At 42.9% G+C, this 17,720-nt stretch overlaps 1 protein-coding gene and 1 pseudogene across 2 annotated transcripts in view; both read left to right on the top strand.

The window, feature by feature from the left end:
- Nucleotides 1–16,150, top strand: part of KIAA0753 — a 55,618-nt gene extending 39,468 nt beyond the window's left edge. Inside the window, exons 16-18 of the mRNA XM_082678851.1 lie at nt 4,423–4,543; nt 5,044–5,268; nt 14,760–16,150. Coding sequence (XP_082534977.1) covers nt 4,423–4,543; nt 5,044–5,268; nt 14,760–14,877 — 464 coding nt within the window. The 3' untranslated portion in view covers nt 14,878–16,150. The remainder of the gene's footprint in view (nt 1–4,422; nt 4,544–5,043; nt 5,269–14,759) is intronic.
- LOC309837882 (small ribosomal subunit protein eS1-like) lies at nt 10,514–11,318 on the top strand (annotated as a pseudogene). Its single transcript has one exon. The product of its transcript is annotated as a small ribosomal subunit protein eS1-like (transcript).
- Nucleotides 16,151–17,720: the final 1,570 nt, after the last annotated feature.

The raw sequence follows: 17,720 nt of genomic DNA, 5'->3' as shown, positions 1-17,720 counted from the left end.
CTAAAATCAAGGTGGTGGCAGGGCTGGTTCCTTCTTCCACCTTCTAAGGCTGCCTGCAGTCCTTGGCTTGCAGCCATATTACTTCACACTGCTTCTGTTGTCACATTGCCTTCTCCTCTTCTGAGTCAAATCTTCCTCTGCCTGCTTGTTATAAGGACATGTTGATTACACTTAGGGGCCACCCCAGTGATCCAGGTTACTCTCCCCATCTCAAGATCCTTAAAGTCCCTCTTGCCATAGAGGGGACATTAACAGGTTCCAGGGAATAGAATGTGGAACCAGTGTGCAGCCTACCACACTTTGTACCAGCGTTCATTCCTTTTTGTTGCTGAGTAGTATTCCATTGTACGCATGTACCACATCTAGTTTATCCATTTGCCTGTAGATCTGCATTTGGTTATTTCTAGTTTGGGGCTATTAGAAATAAATCTGCTATGGGTGTATTCATGTATAGTCTTTGTATGGACATAAGTTTTCATTTCTCTTGGATAAACACCTGAGTAGACTTGCCAGGTTATGGGATAGGTACATGTTTAACTTTATAAAAAACTGCCAAACCTTTCCCCAAAGTGGCTGTACCGTTTTACACTCCCATCTACATTGAGTTCCTGTTGCTAGAGAGCTTTGCCAGTATTTGAATTGTCAGTCTTTTTCATTGTAACCATTCTGGTGGGCCTGTAGCAATATCTCTTTATGGCTTTAATTTCACTTCCTTGGTGAATAATGATGTTTAGAACATTTTCAAGTAGTTATTAGTCATTTGTATGTCTTCCTTTGGGAAGTGTCCAAATCTTTTGTACATTTTAAGAAATTGGATTGTCTTTTTATTTTTGAGTTGTAGGAATTCTTTATGCATTGTGGGTTTGAGTTCTTTGTCTCATATATATATATATATATATATGTGTATATATAGTTTGTTTTCAAAACAGCTTTATTGGATGTAATTCACATACCATAAAATTTACCCTTTTAAAGAGTTCAGTAATTTTTAGTATATTTACAGAATTGTGCAGACGTCATTGCTAATTCCAGAACGTTTTCCTCACTGAAAAGAAGCCCTGCATCCAGTAGCATCACCCCTCATTCTCCCTCCCCTCATCCCAGCAGGCACTAATCTCGTCCAGCGGATATCTGCAAACATTCTTCCCCATCTATAGCTCACCTATTTATTTTCTCAAATGTGTTTTATTATGAGCAGACATTTTAAATTTTGATAAAGTCTAACCTGTCCATTTTTTCTTGTATAGTTTTTGCTTTCTCTGATCTAATAAACCTTTGCCTACTCCCAAGTTGAGAAGAGAGACTTGTTTTCCTCTAGAAGCTTCACGGTTTTAGCTTTTATGTGTGGGCCTGTGATCCATCTTGAATAAAAGTTTGCCTGTGGTTTGAGGTAGAGATTCTTTTTTTTTTTCCACTAATGGATATCCACTTGTTCTTGCTCTGTTTGTTGAAAAGACTTTCACTTTTCTCTTCCACTTTAAAAAATTCATACATATGCGTTCTGGCTGCAGTTGCTAGGCTACTATCACAATTTGGGCTGGGAAGTGTTACTCAAATTCTCTTTGACACATGCTTATCAGTTATTACTTTACGCAGTGAAAGGAGGAAAATAAAATGTGGTTAAACATTACCTCTAAAGGAATTTCAGTACTATGAGTATGAAGAGAAGTAAAGGAAATTGTGGATATAGAAGGTTTACAACAGCAGCTTATGTATATATACTTTTTTTAGAGTATGAGTTTGGGGTATTGTCTTAGGAAAAGTATTCCCCATGTCAAATTCTGACAGAAAGATGAGCCATCTAAACAAAATAACAAATCTGTTCCTTTTGTCTTCTGTAATTTTTCCAGCGCTATTCTTTGTTCATGTCGTTCTCTCTTTCCCCCATTCCTACTCCAGCTTCCATTTTCATCCTCACATGACAGTTGAACCATTCTTCGAGGCCCGGCTCACGTGATCCTACTCGGCCGTGCTTTTCCTGGCTTTCCTAGGCTGGAACTTTGCTCCCTTCCTGTGAACTCCCGTAGACTTTTGGCATGTCCTACCCTGTTAGAGCTCTCTATCTCTCCCAAAGAAGCCATAGAATCTTTGAGGCCAGAGAGTTTTGTCATATTCAGTTGTGTCCCAACGGTACCTAGCATGGGCCTGGCACAGGGAGGACCCTTCTAATCATCGCTTAGTGAATCAGTGGGCATCTTTTCGTAAGGAAGCAGAGGAGAGGGAAATGTTGAAGGGCGACTGTTTCACTGATGGTTTGGCCAATGGCCACAGTCAGGTTGCATCATGCAGAAGACAGCCTTACCAAGGACTCAGTGTTCTCTTTTTCAAGGACAATTTAAATTGTTAGTCACTATCTCTGACTCTGCTAGAGTCTAGGTTTGCATTTAAAAGGAGCTCCGAAATGAATATTTGGACACTTTAAATCCAGAATCATGAAATCCTCATAAGAACCCTCTGTTTCTAATTGTTCTGATTGTATGTTCAGTTGCATCACAAAAACCAAATTTAAAGTGATTTTTGAATTGTGCAGTGTCGAACCTATATCTCTTATCTTCTCTTTTCTGAAATCAATTGAAAATTGATTGTACTCTCAGTAATATTTTCTAATATTCTTTTATTTTTTAGATGTTGGGGGTAGGAGTTTATTAATTAATTAATTTATTTTTGCTGTGTTGGATCTTCGTTTCTGTGCAAGGGCTTTCTCTAGTTGTGGCAAGCGGGGGCCACTCTTCATCGCGGTGCACGGGCCTCTCACAATCGCAGCCTCTGTTGTTGCGGAGCACAGGCTCCAGACGCGTAGGCTCAGTAGCTGTGGCTCATGGGCCTAGTTGCTCTGCAGCATGTGGGATCCTCCCAAACCAGGGCTTGAACCCGTGTCCCCTGCATTAGCAGACAGATTCTCAACCACTGCACCACCAGGGAAGCCCCTGTCAGTAATATTTTTACAAAAACTGACTTATGCAGTATTTCTGAGCATAAAAAATCATAAGCATATAAATATGTGAGTCAGAGATTCTACATTTTTTAATTAGTTATCTATTTTATACATATTAGTATATATATGTCAATCCCAATCTCGCAATTCATCCCCCCCACCCTGCTTTCCCCCCTTGGTGTCCATATGTTTGTTCTCTACATCTGTGTCTCTATTTCTGCCTTGCAAACTGGTTCGTCTGTACCATTTTTCTAGATTCCACATAAATGCGTTAATATACGATATTTGTTTTTCTCTTTCTGACTTACTTCAGTCTGTATGACAGTCTCTAGGTCCATACACATCTCTACAAATGACCCAATTTCATTCCTTTTTATGGCTGAGTAATATTCCATTGTATATATGTACTACATCTTCTTTATCCATTCGTCTGTCGATGGGCATTTAGGTTGCTTCCATGACCTGGCTATTGTAAATAGTGCTGCAATGAACATTGGGGTGCATGTGTCTTTTTGAATTATGATTTTCTCTGGGTGTGTGCCAGTAGTGGGATTCTACATTTGAAATGCATTTAAAATGATAAGTAATCCAAAACTCAAAAGAGCGGTCAAGGCTGCAAGGTATAGTTAATAAGTTAAATGTTTTGACTATCATCATGCAGATTTTTCCAACGAAGCCCAGAGACAAATCAGCTAATTAAGTGTTCAGGTGTGAGTGGTTTTTTTCCTTCTCCAGCAATCAAATCATTTAAAGGTTAAAAAACAAACCCAACTGCTTAAGACTCCTCGGAATGGGGGCTGGATCCTAATGGAACCTGGCTTTGCACAGACCTCTTCAAAGAGTCTTCCAAAGAGCTGACAGAAGCTTTTAAACAAGTTCTTTATTTCTTAAAACTGACTCCTCATTGGTTTGTTTCTTGGTAACTTTTATTTTTTTATTTTTTAACGACAGTCCCCTTAATATTATTTATTTATTTATTTATTGGCTGTATCAGGTCTTAGTTGCGGCGTGCGGGATCTTCTGTTGCAGCACGTGGGCTCCTCGCTGCGGTGTGCAAGCTTCTCTCCAGTTGTGGCGCGTGGGCTCTCTAGTTGTGGCGCGTGAGCTCCAGAGCACACAGGCTCAGTAGTTGCGGCGCTTGGGCTCTCCAGTTGTGGTGTGCAGGCTCTGCACTTGTGGCGCACAGGCTGAATTGCCCCGCAGCATGTGGGATCTTAGTTCCCCGACTAGGGATCGAACTGGTGTCCCCTGTATTGTAAGACAGATCCTCAGCCACTGGACCACCACGGAAGTCCCTCTTGGAGACTTCTAAATTCCCCTTTTCATTTAAAACAAGGGCACTTTTTTCCCTTTGTACTGCTAATGCAACCTTTATGCTTAAGAGATGTGCCCATGACTTCCTCACAGGTTATTGGCCACCAAGACAGCTCTGATATATACACCAGCATTTCTTTATATGCAATCATTTTATGCTTCTCCTTTTCTAGACCAAAAAATCCCAGCAGTAAGTGAAAGGCGTCTTTCTCCTCATCCAATCAGGATCACAAAGACAGCAGCTCGCAAAGACCCAGATGTAAACATCGTGTTAGAAAGGCCCTGCAATGGCACGTAAGTGGTAATGAGACTGTATGATTTCATTGTAGTTGGTTGCCTTTGATGTTGTTAGATTTCACATTCCTTCAATTACCACAAGACAGAGAGAGATTCTCCTTTTGACCAAGATCTTGACAAACTCCAAGATGGCCCAGTAAAATAGGAGTGCTTATAAGATGGGCATTGAGTGTGTTGCATCTTAAGGATCCTTTCAGTAACGTTTAGCTGGTTTTTACGATTGAAAGCATCACACTGGCACAGGTGATTGTGCAGGTAATTACTGCAAGATCTGCTTTAAGAATTCTTTTGTCCGTGGGACACATGTTCCTCCTGTGTGGAGGGTTAGTCCGGTGTAAAGGAGAAACAATGAGTGGTGATAAGATGTTGCGTTTTGTTCAGTGTGAGGAAGGGAAATGGAGGTAAACCTTTGGTTGTCAAACCATCAGGGTGAATTAACAGTTTACCCTCGCTTGCAGATGATTTTGAATGCTCTCATCATTTTTATTTGCTCTCAGTTCTCTAGATGAAAGTGTGGGAACAGAGGAGAGACCGGAAAAAAGAGAGAATCCCCTTCTCTCCCTTTCAGAAGATGCTCAGCAGAAGGAAGGCCGAGCTGCCCTCTTTGTCCCGCGGGGCATGCGGCGCAGCATTGGTGACTACTGCCGCCGCTTCGAGCAGTACCTCCGGGTTACTGCGCACGAGGCTGTGGGCTCCTTCAACCCGTGGCTGATAGCTGAAAGGTCAGTAGGTTTGTGCTTTGTTGAGGAACTGGGTGCCACGTGTCAACTTACGGAAAGGCTGGAGAAAGGCCTGGCCAGGGTCTCAGGCCGTGCTTTTGCGCCCTGGAGTTCCAGTGGCTGCTTCGGGGCTAGTGAACAGGCTTTCGCTGCTAAATGCCTCTCTTCAGGGAGAGGAGATGGGAAAACTGCATGGCTGATGGCATCCAAAGGAGCGTTCTGCAGACTCCCCTCCTTAGGTAGAGGCACAATATTCAAGACAGGACAGGTTTCCTGTTGCTGTTACTGAGGGCTGTGTCATCAGAGAACACAGATTATTACTGGGCAGGAAACAGTTATGATCATGAAATCTTCACGTTCGGGACAAACTTACAGTAGGGGGCTTCCCTGGTGGCACAGTGGTTGAGAGTCCGCCTGCCGATGCAGGGGGACACGGGTTCATGCCCCGGTCCGGGAGGATCCCACATGCTGCGGAGCGGCTGGGCCCGTGGGCCATGGCCGCTGAGCCTGCGCGTCCAGAGCCTGTGCTCCACAATGGGAGAGGCCACAACAGTGAGAGGCCCCGCATACCGCAAAAAAAAAAAAAACAAAAAAAACTTACAGTAGGAGCAGCAGGCCTACAGACTTTGCTACACTTAACCTCCTCCTTCTGGCTGTCACCTCCCCTAAGAAGGGGAGTTTTGTGGAGTCAGAAAACAGTCCCACTGCTACTAAATATTTGAAGAATGGGTAGCCTTCTTTTACGTAAATAGTTAATTGAAAGATGTGTGTAAATTCCTTCTCTTAAAATGGAGCCCAAATTTAAATTCCTCATGAGCATCACTTTATTACATACGTGCAGATAATCTTCATCATTGCGCCAAGCAGTATACCATGATGACATTTCTTTCTTGAACAAGTTTCAAACGTATTCCAGGATTTAATAACTGCCTCTTTTTAATTTGCCTATTCTTTTATGTGTTTGTTATCGTTTCCCACATACTAGCCAACACGTCTGAACATAATTTTCCTCATGATCAGATATGTTGATTAATCTCTGTTTCTCGCCTCCACCCCGACTCTTTCTCCTGAGGCCCTCTTTCCTTCTGCCTCAGTCTGGCCCAGCCGCTTTCTAGGTCTGCAGTGTGGTTCTGGTCCTGGGAACCACACTGAGTATGCGATTCTCCCTCCCATGTTAGGATCCTTGTTTTCTGTTTGCACGTGTCCTCCTCTTTCTTGGTTTACTCTCTTACTCTGATGGAGCCTATACTGCTTTGTGTATTAGAGGACATTTCTTGAGACTTAAAATGTTTGAAGGTGTCTATCTTCATACTTGATTGATGATTTGGCTGGGTTTTAAATTACTGGTTTATTACTTTATTTATTTATTTTTGGCTGTGTTGGGTCTTCGTTGCCGCATGCGGGCTTTCTCTAGTTGCGGCCAACAGGGGCTACTCTTCATTGTGGTGCGTGGGCTTCTCATTGCGGTGGCTTCTCGTTGCGGAGCGTGGACTCTAGGCGCACGGGCTTCAGTAGTTGTGGCTCACGGGCTCAGTAGTTGTGGCTCACGAGCTCTAGAGTGCAGGCTCAGTGGTTGCGGTGCACGGGCGTAGTCGCTCCGCGGCATGTGGGATCTTCCCGGACCAGGGCTCGAACCTGTGTCCCCTGCATTGGCAAGCGGATTCTTAACCACTGCACCACCAGGAAAGCCCCAAATTACTGGTTTATTTTTTCCAAAGAATATACCTTCCTTTTATTGTGGGGGTCAAGCAGGGATCGTCAGGTAGCTGCCAGGAGCAGACATGGAGACCCATCAGTCTAACTACTTGTTCTGCAGATTCTCAGCCAGTTGCTTCATTTCCTACCGGATCCTTCATTCCACTTTCATGGTTCCTGGTTCTCTTACTTCCAGAATCTTTCTGTGAGACGTGTTTTGTGAGATCAGCTTGCTTTTCCTTGGCGTCTCCCTCTATGTACCCTAAGGTGTCAGCTTCCTCTGTATTTTTCCTCTGTACCGCTGAGTCAATTTTGATTCTTCCATGTGCTTTTTATCTTCCGAAAATCTTGGACATTTCTCATCTAGTTTTGTCTTTTTCTCCTTGCAGATTTCTGTGTTCATTTATCTCCTTTTATTTTGGTGGGCTTTTGGGTGAGATCAGAGATGATCACTTATGTTCTATCTCTCAGGCTTAGCCTGAAGTCCTGGGACTTCTCTTAATATACATACCCTTCAAAGCATATGAGACCCTTTGTTCTGTTGAGACGCGCATTTATTTTCTGGAGAGGAGAGTAGGTACACTTGACTTGCTTCCGTGTGTTAACACGCAGTCCTGTAGCATACTCACTGGTTTGCACAGAACCTGTCTGGATTGGTTAGGCTAACTGGCATCTTGGGAAGTCCAAAATAAGCTAAGGAAGATAGACTGTTCCTTGTATGTTCTTACCACTTGATTAACGATACATTTTGTTCATAGTTGTTTTGTAGATGTAGGGAAAAGCTCTCTCAGTTTATAAGGACTAATAGGTTAAGATGTTGAGGTCAGATCTATTAAAATACGCCTGAATTTCACGGATGTTCTCTTCTCCTGTCCTTGACCCTCAAGTGACAGCACATCTAAATATTCTAGCTCTGTTTTTGATCTCCCTTGTTTTGTTTCTTAATTTGAGTGTTCCAAAGATGAGAAGTATATTGATCAAATCTTGAAAAAGTATCCAAAGACAGTTGACTTCATCTGATAGCCTCTGGGTGAGGGAGAAGTAAGCTGAGTTTTTCTCCTTCTTTTAATGTCTCCACTCCTCCCTCCACGAGAAAAGCACTGTTCCAGTGGTCAAATGGGGCAGGTGATATAAACTGGATGTAAATAAAAGAGTCATTCTGGAAGGGAAGGCTTAAGGTGATAATGCTTTTAATGAAAGCAAACTCTTAAAGGTTCCTTGTTTGAAAAACAAATCAGGAGACTTCTGGTTGAAAAGGTCAGATTGAGGGCTTCCCTGGTGGCGCAATGGTTGAGAGTCCACCTGCCGATGCAGGGGACACGGGTTCGTGCCCCGGTCCGGGAAGATCCCACATGCTGCGGAGCGGCTGGGCCCGTGAGCCATGGCCGCTGAGCCTGCGCGTCCGGAGCCTGTGCTCCGCAACGGGAGAGGCCACAACAGTGAATGGCCCGCGTATCGCAAAAAAAAAAAAAAAAAGAAAAGAAAAGGACAGATTGAACATATGATTTATCTCTACTCCCTATATCCCTAGCCCACTCTATGCCACTGAAAGACTAGATAAAAGGCATGAAACCATAGATGACAGCAAATAAGAAATAGCAAGAAAATTTTGAAAGCCACAAAGCAGTTAGAGAAATGGCAAGTGACTTAGCAGACCAGAGAGAGCCAAGTGCCTGATGAGGGTGGAGCCTGACTGATTTGTGCAGAAGAACCTTGGTAAGACTCAGGAATGAGGAGCACTAGATGCGTGGGTCCAGGGGAGTCAGAAAGTAGGAGGCTTAGTTGAAACTCTCAGTCTTGAATATAGCAGATTGCTAAGAGACCCAGACATTTGCTGAAAACCATGAAAGCTACATAGGCTATTATAACAGAGAAAACATCTGCATAATAGGAGTTCCAGAATGTGAAAACAGGGAAAAAGGAGGAATGGAAAATTATTGAGGAAATACTATAGAAAAATCCCCAGAAGGTTGTTAGTCTCTAGATTGGAAGGGTTCGCCAGTTGCCCACTGTGAGTGAGTGAGTGAATAAATAAACAGAACAGAACACATCACGGCATGCTGTTGTGCAAAGGATAGGTGGGCATCCCAATGTAAGGAGAAGATGACAGAAGGTTCCAGAGAGTTAAAACTGGGCACATTCAAATAATCAGAAATGAGAATGGCATATTGTTGTCAGTAGCAACCCTGCTAGAAGATATTAGAGCATACCTCCCATATTTACCCTAGAATTCTGTGCTCAGCTAAATTATTGATTAAATAAAAGGGTAGAATATAGACAGTTTAAGGTATGCAAAGTGTCCAAAAATGTAGTTCCCATGCACTGTTTCTCAGTAAGCTACCAGAAGGTGTGTACCACCAGCACAAGGTGCACATTGAGAAAGAGGAAGACGGGATTTAGGAAACTTAAGACCCCAACGTGGAACTTGCAAGAAAATGGGAAGAGCTATTTCTGAGAGAATTTTTCAGTGAGCATAGAAAGCAGCTAGTATAGATTGGAGTCAGGAGGACAGAGGGCTCCAGGAGGAGTAGTTTCCAGCAGGGGAAGCCAGCGTGAGGAAGGTTAAAAAAGAAGAAGAAAGCAGATACATTACCTCATGTGTTTGAATGTATTGGGAGCACCTTTGTGTTTCTCTCATAGTTTGAGGATGAATTAGTGATAGGAATATAGAAAGCAAAGCAAGCATAAAAACAAAGTAATCACTTCTGCTTCTAGTAATGACACAGTTGGTAATTTTGGACCGCCTCTCCCACTGAGGATAACTGTTAATAGAAAAGCTAGATTAAAAATAAAACGTACATGCTTGAAGGCACCAGGAAGTTAACTAGGTAATGAAGAATAACTGGGCCAGGATCCTGAGGAGACAGAGACCCAGGGAGGTTAGCCCTTGTCTGGCACTGGATTGGCGGTTCTGGAGGAAGATGAATGGTACTTTCAGTGGCCTTTTCAGATCAGAGGACAGAGGTGGAAATTAAGGGCTTGCCAAGGGCGGGGAACTGGCCTGATGAACTTCCCTCATTTCTGATTGGGACCCTGAAGGGTGGCACTCTGGAATAAGGGTGACCGGGAAGCCGGCAGGCCCTCTCAGGACTCCACTCAGTTCCACGTCATCTCACTTCCTGAGATTGCGTTGAGGTGATTCTAGATTGTTGCCCCGCAGGCACCGAGCAGAAGCAAACTTAACATTTCTCTGAAGATTTATAATATCATCTTAGGATTGAAATTATTTCTGCAATTTTCAAATTCAGTGTCTGGTATATGGTAAAAAAAAAAAAAAAAAAAAGGCAGGCAACAGAGAGACATGACAATAACAAGAACCAGACCCACAGCAGCTCCACATATCAGAGCCACTGGGCACAGATATTGGAATAACTGTGCCTACTATGTGCATAGAGATAAAGGACACACTTTAGAATTTTAGCAGAGAACTGGGAACTAAACTAAATCCACGTGGATGTTCGAGAACTGAAAAATACAAATTCTGAAATGAGCAGCTCATTGGATGGGCTTAATAGCCAATTAGACACATCAAAAGAAAAGATTAGAGCCTTTTGGCTCTCTGAGCAGCACCATGGCGTCAGCAAGAACAGGCGTCTTATGAAAGGCAGCCAAAAGGGAGCCAAGAAGAAAGTGGTTGACCCATTTTCTAAGAAAGATTGCTATGATGTGGAAGCACCAGCTATGTTCAATGTAAGAGATATTGGGAAAACACTAGTCACGAGAACTCAGGGAACCAAAATCGCATCTGACGGTCTCAAGTGTTGTGTTTTTGAAGTGAGCCTTGCTGATCTGCAGAATGATGAGTTTGCATTTAGAAAATTCAAGCTAATTACTAAGGATGTTCAGGGCAAAAACTGCCTGACTAATTTCCGTGGCATGGATATTACCCATGACAAAATGTGCTCCCATGGTCAAAAAAATGTCAGACCATGATTGAAGCTCATGTTGATGTCAAGACTACCGATGGTTATTTGCTTCATCTATTCTGTGTGGGTTTTACTAAAAAATGCAACAGTCAGATTCGGAAGACCTTTTATGCCCAGCACCAGCAGGTCCGCCAGATCCGCAAGAAGATGAGGGAAATCATGACCCGAGAGGTGCAGACAAATGACTTGAAAGAGGTGGTCGATAAATTGATTCCAGACAGCATTGGAAAAGACATAGAAAAGGCTTGCCAATCTGTTTATCTGCTCCATGATGTCATTGTTAGAAAGGTAAAAATGCTGAAGAAGCCCAAGTTTGAATTGGGAAAACTCATGGAGCTACTTGGTGAAGGCAGTTGTTCTGGAAAAGCTACTGGGGACGAGGCAGGTGCTCGAGTTGAACGAGCTGATGGACGTGAGCCAAGGATCTGCTGAAAATTCAGACTTTTAATGGTGACAAAAGATCTTATTTATGAAAAAAAAAATTAGAGACTTGGGACATAGGACAGAAGAAAATATCCAGTGTGATGCACGGAGACACACAAAAAGATGAAAATAAAGAAGAGAGGATGAGGGACGTGGAGGATAAAGGGACAAGGTCTAATATCCATGTGGCTGGAGTCACAGAAGGAGAGGAGAGAGGGAGAATGGGGCAGAAACCACATCCATAGAGAGAACGGCTGATAACTTGCCCAAATAACAAAAGACATCAGGCCGTAGATTCAAGAAGCTCTAAATGCCCCAAGCAAGAAAAATAAAAGAAATCCATATGTAGCATATCACAGTATTGCTGGAAAATGAAAGACAAAGAGAGAATCTTAAAATCAGCCAGAGGAAGGAAAAAGGAGAAACAGAAACAATGGAAGCTGGATGACCTGGTGTATTTTCTAAAGTTCTAAAAGAGAAAGCTACCAATCTGGATCTAAGCCCAGTGAAATGTGTTTCAAGAAGGAAGGCAATAAAGGTTCTAAACAAAGCTGAGAAAATTTATTACCAGTAGACCGTCACTATAGGAAACATTAAAAGGGTATTTTTCAGGCAGAGCAAAAACAGTCACAGATGAAAAGTCAGAAATACGGGAAGGCATGAATTAAGAAAAAGTCAACATGTAGGTAAGTGAATATTGACTGTATAAAACAAAAAACTGATGTCTTATGGGTGTGTGTATGTATGTATATATACATCTGAAATCCACGACAAAAATAGCATATGAATTGGGAAGGGGATAAATAGAGTTAATATTCTAAGAAGGTTCTTGCATTGTCTGGGAAAATGGTAAGAATATCAATTAATGTTAGACTCTAAGTCAAGGATGCTTATTGTAATCTAGAGTGGCCACTAAAAGAATAGTAAGAGTGTTTAAAATCCAAGTTAATAGTGAGGAAAGAATGTAATTTAAACAATCACAAAAAAAGGCAAGAAAGAAGAGAGAACAAATAGACAAATAGAAAGTACGTAGTATTCTAGTAGTAGAAGCTCAAATATATCAGAATTACATTAAGTGAGAAAGAACTATACCCACCAATTAAAAGACGAAAGATTGTCAGATTAGCCAAAATAAAACTGGGACAGGAATTGGGGTAGAAGGGATGAGAGAAGGGGAAGGACACTTATCTTCGTTTACCTCTTTTGTATAATTCTGACTTTTGGAACTGTTAATGTTTCCTGTACATCCCTCCAAATCATCAAGGATGGGGGCGGGCAGTGAAGGTTGACCCTAAATTGGAATACAAAAAGAAATATGACACTAACTGTATTTCCAAGAAATAACCATACTAAAGGGATACATACAGATAAGGCCTTGTCTGAGTTACTTTTTTTTGTTTGTTTGTTTTGTTTTTTTTGCGGTATGCGGGCCTCTCACTGTTGTGGCCTCTCCTGTTACAGAGCACAGGCTCTGACGCGCAGGCTCAGCGGCCATGGCTCACGGGCCTAGCCGCTCCGCGGCATGTGGAATCTTCCCGGACCGGGGCACGAACCCGTGTCCCCTGCATCGGCAGGCAGACTCTCAACCACTGCGCCACCAGGGAAGCCCCTGAGTTACTTTTGAATGCAGTATTTTGACTCTGTACCTTCTGGCTAAAGACAAAAAGACTGTAAACACATATTAGATTCTAATAAGTAGGTTTCTTTTACCCAGCAGCGTGGGTTAACAATTCTAAAACTACTTTCTCTATATTTTAGGGTTGATCAAATAACTAAGTATATTGTGAATAATGAGAGCCAGGTTTCTGGGGGAAGGCTAGAATGAATCCCCTGTTTAGAAGTGGGATTGGAGGTATTATGAATTTATGGTTTTTGTTAGATATAGAAATAGACATGGGGTGTGTGTCTATGTGTCTGTTTGTCTGTCCGAGTCTATCTGCTGAGAGGGCCTAGAAGCGATGGCACACTTAGTAGCAATGACCACACTTAGTACCCAGATTTGGTTTCTAAATACTCTTCTCCATGAAAAGGTACCAGGGCTCCTTGGAGAAATAGCCGATTCCAAGACTGGGGCTGGGAAAATGTAAGATGAGGCTGAAACATCATCTTGTGGCAGAAAGGAAGTGTTCAAAGAATGATGGGGACGTGTCAAGAGGACCTGGGAGCTGGCTTGAAGGGGCTCCTACTGGCCAATCTGGGACACTTTGAGTATCAAAATAAGTAATAATAGAAACAGATTACAAACTGTTGAATAAAATAAGAATGTGTAAGACCAAGCCGATATAAATACATAAATAAGTAATAGAGAAGGGAAAGCTCTTCCATGTAGTTGGGAATGACAGAATTAGAAGATCAGTGTTGGCAACCCTGGAATAATTGATTCAGCAAGTTTGATGAGAAACAGAATATTTACATAGTCTCGAAGTATCTCCCTGCAATATAAGTATTAATTACAAAGGGAAAATAGTGACTTTACAAGGGAGAAACCTGGCAGACATCAGCGTAACTGTGTGATAGAAATTAGCACTCATCATAGTAAGACAAATAGATGTATTGAGGGACACAGTATCCCTTCTGGACATTTGTCCCCAAAATGTAGAACCTGAACCTGACAAACCCAAATTGAGGGACATTCTAAAACAACAAAAAAATAGCCTTTACTCTTCAAAAAATGTTCAGGTCATGAAAGACAGATTGAACAACGATTCTAGATGAAAATTGACTAAAGAGATGTGGCCACTGAGTGCAACATGTCATCCTGCATTGAATCCTGGACTAGAAAATGTTTTCTTTTAAAGGACATTTTTTGGACAGTTGGCAAAAATTTGAAAAAGGTCTGTAGGTAAGATTAGATAATAGTATTGTATCCGTGTTAATGTTAAGATTTTTATAATTGTGTCAGGGTTATTTAAGAGAATGTCCTTGTTTTTAGGAAATGTACCCAGAAGTACCTGAGGGATATCAAGTCTGCAACTTACTCTCAAACAGTTTGGAGGCGGGAAAGTGTGTGTGTGTATGGGTGTGTGTGTATGTGTGTGTTGAGAGGAACCTGGAATTTCCTGCCCCCCGCCCCACAGAGAAGGCCCACACCCTTTTCCTCTGTCAGGCAGTTGGGTGGCTGTAGGAGGGAGATCTGGCTTGGGGCTGGGTTGCAGCTAGTTAGTTTCCAGTCACCTCTGGTTTCAACCATCTCAAGGGTGAGGTCCGCCCCGTGTGTATTACAGGCCCCTCCCTCTAGCCTGACTTTGGGATCTCAGCACCACCATTTTACTGTCTAGGAAAGCCAGGCTTCTCACCTTGTTTTTCTTCTTTAAAATTATCTTGGCTATTCTTGGCCTCTTGAGTTTCCATTTAAATCTTAGAAGTGACTTGGTAAGTTCCTCAGCTGAGTAACAGAATGGCTCCCATGCTTGGCTGTAGGTACCTTTAGCTGTGTTGTTTGTCTTCCAGCTTTGCAGAAGAGCTTGTAGATGAAGCTCTGGGGGCCGTGGCTGCTGAATTCCAGGATGTGTGTGAAGATTATGCGGAAGCCGTGTTCACCTCAGAATTCTTGGAGGCGGCTACATAAAGGCTCTCCAAGGCAGGGCCCCCAGTGTCACTGGTGAGGGGCGGCACCACCCTTTCTACTAGCCACAGGAAATCTTTTTCCTCAGCTGTCCATCCAGGCCCAGAAGGTGCTTCCCACTGAAAGGAAGGAAGTGACAGTGAGGCCATCCTCACTTTGCATCTTCTCATTGTCAGAGCAATGGTTCTGGTAGTTTAGGATGGACTGTGTTATATTTATCAGTGCCCAGGAAACGTGAATCAATTGTGACAGTATAATATTTGCTGAATGTATAATTTTCCCATTGAAATACCATGTTCATTACACTGGCTCAGTTTGGTGATCAGAGCGTTTTGAAAGATAACAGATAAGTCTTCACACAGGGATTCAAGTTGCTGTTGATCTGTGGGTGGCCTTGATGCCAGCACAAGTGCAATTACTCTCTGGTCCCATCACCTGGCTCGTGTTTGCTTCTTTGACAGTTTCCTACCAGGACACCTGTCCTGCCGGGTTACAGACTTGTGTCGAGCACAGGACTTAGTTATGCTGCCAAAACTGCTCCATCATTAAAATAGGAACCCAGCAGTTATCTGTGTACAACAATAAACACACATTTCTCTAATTCTCAGTTGCTAGGTGCTGCTTCACATTTTGAGTTCCTCAAGTCTTTTGTCGCTGTGGGTTGACATATTCTGATATACAGAACTCTGAATTCAGAGGAAGTTTGAGGACATCAGGAGAGGCCGGCCTTCCCTGGGGCCTGGTCAGAGGTACAGAGCTCACCCCCCTCTCTGCTGAGGTCACAAGTTGCTATGTTTCCACACCAAAAAGGAGCCTGTGTGGGAGGAGAAAACAGATCTGGGTAGCGTGAAGACCACAGGGTCTCCCCCAAGAAAGGAAGAAACTTTAAGAACCACAATAGCTTGGTCCTCGAACGTCTTATAAGTCATATTTTAGCAAGAGAAAAGCCTCTGTGTTTTCAGAAACTCTGGATTCAGAAAAAGAAAAGGAATGTGTATAAAATAAGGCCACTGCCTCGAAAAAGTTTCCCTCACTTTTTTGCCTGGGGCTTGGTGAAAGAAATGTGGAGAACGAGTGACGTGAGACATACCCCACAGAATAATGTGAATCCTTTTATAGCACATATAGTGTTGTCATCTGGGATTTTTCTCTGAAGTACAAGAATTTCAGGTGATAATTTAAACTGCTTGATCACACTTATTTGTGCAAAATTGATTTTTTTTAATGTTAATGTTTTCCTGCTTAATTTTATATAAACTCAGAATTTAAAAGACTTCAAGGGAAATTAAAGGTCCTCTATTTGAGGAGTTATAGATGTACACTTGATAGGAGTGTCTGTTATTGATAACTTGTGTGGCAGTTTTTACTGTGCTCATTTTTTAAATAAACTCAATATTTTAAAGTATGTACATGTCGGTTTGAAAACATTTACATCTCCTTTTTTTTTCCAGGCAAAGTGAAATGTGATTTACAGAAACCACTGAGAATACTTTTATGTTTAATATGAGCGTACTGGATTATTTGCCACCTCTCACCACCCCCAGAAAGAAATAAATGATAATAAAAGCTAACATTTTATTGAGCACATACTATGTACCAGGCATAGCTCTAAACGCCTTCCCTGTATCAACGTACGTACTCCTCATATCTGTGTGTGGTAGATACCATCAATACGCCCATTTTGTAGATGAATCAAATGAGGCACAGAATGGGGAGATAATTTGAGCGCATAAGCCTGTATTCAGCAGCACCGTGGTCATGGATTCACTTACTCCCGTAAAGATAGGTGTCAGAGTTTTGAGAGTTCACTCAAGTGCATCCTCCTGCCTCTTCCTGTGTCCGCTCAACATGTCTTAGACGCTGTTGTCTGGACCAGTCCTTTCCTAAGCACCTCCTGTCCGCTGAAGAGTCAGGTCCAGACTCCTTTGCTTGCAGATCTTTCCAGTATCTCTCCTGCTCCTCCCACCGGCTGGGTCTCCCTGTCTCTGGCTCCTGTGGGTGAGGCTTACACCTACCTCCGTGTCTGCTGTCTACTTTATAGCCCTGGCCCACAGTGAACCTCCTCGTCCAAAGCGTTCTCCAAAGATGCAAAAATAAATTGCAAGAAATAAAAACTTTCATTTGAAAATGGAAGTTGAATCCTTAAAATATAAATTTTCCTGTTTATAGCCTTGCAGTTATCCCAGACCTCTAGAATTTTTGTTCTTCATGAGCAAAGGCTGATCCTGTATAGGTTATTCTCTAATCCCCTCCAGTTTTCTCCTGCCCTATTCATGCGTTATTTTCAGAAACAGAGAAATGCATGGGTGTAGTATTTCTGCGTTACATAGGCTGTCCCAGTGGACGGACATGCTGAAATTCCTGATCTGTCCAGCTTCACAGCTCTGGCCCTAGGGGTCTTACCTGTTTACATGCTTGCCTCTAGTCTGTACAGCTCCTTGAGGGCAAGGCCTCTGCCCAGCATGTAGTTAGTGCTCAGTAAATTCTTTTGAGTTAATGAAAGAAGGAAGGCACACTTTTTCCTGGGGTCGGTTTTGGTTTGCGATGGGGGTTCTATCACATCTCTGCAGAGTCCACAGACATCTCTGTTAATCTTTTGTGACCTGATGTAGGATGTCGCCTGTGAGGAGCTGCAGATCCCATCTCCGAGGTGCCGATGCATCGGGGATTCCAACTCAGAACTTCCAGAACTGCTGCAGAGTGGGCTTGGCGGGGGCCCAGGGCTCGGGCAGAGGGCAGAGGAGTGGATGCGGGACGGCAGCAATGACTGCCTTGATGCCGGGGTCCCTTTCCCCTCTGCCTGCTGGTGCTGGGGGCCGGAGGGGAGGCGGTGAGTAGCATCCTTT

Source organism: Grampus griseus, assembly GCF_964374135.1.
Source record: "Grampus griseus genome assembly, chromosome: 20".
Classification (NCBI taxonomy): domain Eukaryota; kingdom Metazoa; phylum Chordata; class Mammalia; order Artiodactyla; family Delphinidae; genus Grampus; species Grampus griseus.
The sequence above is the reverse complement of the archived record's forward strand: the minus strand, read 5'-3'. Positions and strand labels throughout refer to the sequence as shown.